This window comes from Austrofundulus limnaeus, unplaced genomic scaffold (assembly GCF_001266775.1).
Source record: "Austrofundulus limnaeus strain Quisiro unplaced genomic scaffold, Austrofundulus_limnaeus-1.0 Scaffold1042, whole genome shotgun sequence".
NCBI lineage: Eukaryota > Metazoa > Chordata > Actinopteri > Cyprinodontiformes > Rivulidae > Austrofundulus > Austrofundulus limnaeus.
The window spans coordinates 15227-19292 of record NW_013953444.1 but is presented as its reverse complement, the minus strand read 5'-3'; the positions used below and the strand labels follow the sequence as shown (position 1 = coordinate 19292).

The 4066-nt window shown below is 36.6% G+C and overlaps 2 protein-coding genes across 2 annotated transcripts in view; both read right to left on the bottom strand.

Annotated features, from left to right (window-relative positions):
• Positions 1-2291, bottom strand: part of LOC106533875 (M-phase phosphoprotein 9) — a gene marked incomplete in the record, with an annotated part of 56930 nt that extends 54639 nt beyond the window's left edge. The window contains 2 exon segments of the mRNA XM_014030335.1: positions 672-837; positions 1771-2291. Coding sequence (XP_013885789.1) covers positions 672-837; positions 1771-1940 — 336 coding nt within the window.
• LOC106533876 (uncharacterized) overlaps positions 2207-4066 on the bottom strand; it is a gene marked incomplete in the record, with an annotated part of 16509 nt that continues 14649 nt past the window's right edge. The window contains 2 exon segments of the mRNA XM_014030336.1: positions 2207-2294; positions 3249-3338. Coding sequence (XP_013885790.1) covers positions 2291-2294; positions 3249-3338 — 94 coding nt within the window.

Genomic DNA, 4066 nt, shown 5'->3' with positions numbered 1-4066 from the left:
GCACAGTAAGAGTTACAGTGGCGGTTTCACTAAGAAGGTACCAAGAGTTAGCATTTAGACCTTGTAACTGTGGAGATATTCTTGAATATTTTATTTTATTTATTTATTTTTTTTGCTGTGTATTTTCAGGCGGTAATTACATCTAAACCCACTGTGGGCTTAACAGGTTAAAAGAGTCGATCATCAGATATTGTCCAAGATTAACCTTCAGGGTGGATATAGCTCGCTAGCAGCCTCGCACCGAGGACCTATCCACGTCATCATTTACCCAGAATGCTTTGTGTGCAAATAAAATGGCTCCGTCCGTGTTAAAATATATTTTTAAAATTCATAAAAACTAAGCATCCTACAGTATTTTTACAGTCTTTATTTTACAGTTAAAATAAATGTTTATCAAATAAACTCTAACGTTTCAACTAATCGGGGATCCCTTTAATATTAAGATTTAATCTGGCAGTCGAATACTCACATATTTGTAAATTTATTACTAAAATTGAAGTTTGTATCAAGCAAGTAGCTCTTTATGTTCCTCTGTATCCCTGAAGTAGCTCTCTGTCTCAAAAGGTTTGGCAATTACTGTCCTACAACTGTTTCTATTATTATATGCATAAGACTCCCCCCTCACCCCAAGACCAATTTCCCAGGGGAAACACTGGATGGATGAACTGTACCTGGTCATGAGAGTCTGTGTTGTCCAGTAGGGTAAATGGAGTGGGTTCTCTGGGGCTGACAGACTGCTCCTGGTACTCAGGGATTTGTGCTGAAGCTTGTCCTGTTTTGTTCTTCTTGGGTCTAAGTTTCTGCCTTTGTGCCCAAGAGGTCAGCTGTTGGCTTGTGCTGCCAGCAAAAACAGGTCAGCGGAAGAAATGAAATATAGTCAGAAAACTTTCAGTCTCTTAAAAGTCCAATTAAAACATGCAACCTTTATACAACATTGCACAGTTCAAAATATCATCAATATTAGCAGTTCAGACAGATAAAATATGTCTGTAAATATTCACCAAATACGTGAGTTAAAATTTAACTTCCAGCAGTTTAAAGAAGCAATTTCTAAAAAAATTATTACTGCAGAAAATTTGCTAAAAATTTTCTAGCAATGATAAGCCAACATCACCTGTCATGAAAAGGCAGATTAATAAAATAAGATATACCACCTGGAGGTTACCATCAGAATGTTGTGCTTTAAAACTAAAACCTTTGATTGCTTTGCTTTGTTAACAAGCTGGATAACTGAAATACATAAACTTCTTCTACACTGAAAACTGAAGTACTTCTGCTTCTATAAAGTTAAGAGTAAAATTGACACTAGCTGTGTTTCCATTACAAATGTTCGCAAAACTTTGTTGATATTCTGTTAATGTCAAAAACACAGTTTCACAACTGCAGTGTTTCCATTAAGNACGGTTGTTGATCACGTGACTCCTGTGATGTGAAAAAACTGTTTCCATTGTAGTTTTGTGAAAAACACCAATTTTAATACGGCTGAAAAACCACCTCATCCTAGAGCAAAAACATTTAGTTGAAAAACGTAATTTTTTTCTAAATTGATGTGTTTCCATTGAGCAAATTTATTTTATAAATTCTAATTTGCGCATTTTCATGGTCAATGGAAACACAGCTAGTAAATAAAAAAAACACATTACTGCTCTCTTTTTTATGTCGTACCAAATCACATTTAACCACCACCCTTATACAAAGGTATTTGCTGAAGTGTGACTCAGTCATACCATTACACACAACTCTGAGGGAACTCAAAGAGCTAAGACCTACCCTGATGCATTCTTCTGGTTTACTGTTGGTTTAGGTTCATCCACTCTGATGGTCCTCTCACTGGTAGAATTCTGCTGGTAACCAGGAACAGTTGTTTCTGTGTCTTCCTGGAGATTCATGACCCACTGATGCTTCTTCCTTTCTTGACCATCCTCCCAGTCCTTGTCCATACTCCCTGGAGACTCAGCAGGTTCTACACCAGTTTCCCAGGCAGACAGGGTTCCATATCCACTGCTGAGCACTGTGATGGCTCGCTCCTCCCCATGGTTGTTGGTCCCTGATCGGGCAGGTGGAGGTGAAGGGGAGCTAACAGGAGTACAGATAGGGGCTGCTAGGCTATCATTGTCATTATCACTGTGCACATTTTGAAGAATTGCACAGTCACTGGGAGTGATAGGGAAAATGTATCCCTTTGTGTTTGTGGTAGTTTTGGTCAGTGGAGTTGGAGTGAACTCTGTTTGTGGGTGAACACTGCTCTGGCGGTTCTGAAGCTGAACGAGAGCCTTAATTTCATCCTGAATCAACTTAAAAAACAAACACAAAGTTAAAACAAAATCACTTGGAAAATACACTTTACCTGGTGATAGAGCTACAATGAATATAATCATCATAATCAACTACAAAATATTACTGACACAGATTTTATTGATATACAGATCAGTCCCAATAATCAGTCCCAGTCAGAAAGACCCATGTTTGGGGTTTGTTCTAAGTGAAATGAGAAACTGAAACATCTGAGGGCAGTCTGTTCTCTAACGTTTGTCAAGACTGCATTCAGTCTTTCAACAAAGAAGAAAGATATAGAGAAGGAGGAGAAAGCGAAGATGGATGACAGAGTGAGCACTGGCAAAACTGATCAGTAGTTGTGTTTCCATTACAAATGTGCACAAGACTTTGTTGATATTCTGTTAATGTAAAAAAACAGTTTCACAGCTGCAGTGTTTCCATGAAGTAATAAATGTTATTAAAGTNATGTGAAAAAAGTGTTTCCATTGATGTTTTGTGAAAAACACCAGTTTAGATTCGGCCGAAAAACCACCTCATCCTAGTGCAAAAACATTTTGTTGAAAAACTTAATTTTTTTCAAAAGTGACCTGTTTCCATTGAGCAAATTTATTTTCAAAATTCTAATTTGTGCATTTTCATGGTGAATGAAACACAGGTAGAGGTTACGAGTTAGGAAAACTGAGACTTTTAAAACTGTGAGCATTTCCCTGAAAACACTACAGCAGCACCGCTGCAAATCCCTCTAGAGAGGAGGAGCGACTTCCTTTTGATCAGTAAGTTTAGTGCGTAAAGTTAGTGTCACACTGGACAATTCTTAACATTTATAGTGCTTTTATAATTTATAATGCATTGACTGATTAAAACAATTGTTGACTAATTGACAAAACGAACAAAAATTGACCCATTAGTCAAATACAAAAATAATCAATATTTGCAGCTTTACCAGGTCAGTTTGATAAATGCAGGTTTACCTGTATTTGGCACTGATATTGTTCTTGCTGAGCCAGTATTTGCTCTTGATATTGCTTTTCAACCAGCTGAAACAAATGCAACCATCGATCCTGTTGTGGAAAAAAAACAGTGTCATACCATTACACAGAACCTGAAATTTTATTTCCCTGTGCACATTTATACTCATGATTTTAGCACCTAATGCAATAAGTTATCCTGATAAAGTTTACATCTAATAAGATAACTGCTTTTCTACTGCGTTGTTAGTTAAGACAAATCAGTGTATACTGCTCGTCAAGTCTTTTTATTTAAGTAATAGAAGAGAAGAATATATAATTACACACACAGAAACAACAGAAATCCCAACTATGAAAGTGTGTTTATGAAACGCACGTTCAGCAGTAAAGAGCTGCTCGGCTAAAGCCAGAGGTGGGCAGCGCTAATCCAAAAATTAGCTCCACAATTTCTAAAGCATTTATGAAAATATTTAGGTCCGCAACTTCAAAAACACTTATGCCATAGAAAAACTAGCAGAAGCTAATTTTAAAGCACAAGTTCAATTTGACACTTATTAACTGACAACATTTCATGTACAATATATGTACAACACTGCCAACTAGTGGTGTATGAACTCTTTTACAACTTAATCCTACAACTGCTGATTGCTGGGGATGTGATATCGGGTAAGAAAACTGTCAGAATTATTGTGTTACAGTCTAAATTTGTACATGGAAGTCTATAAACTACATAAACTTGTTACAATTTTGCCACATTACAAGTACAAATCAAATGTACAAGTACAATTGTTTTACCTGTCAAAATAAGACATTATGCATGG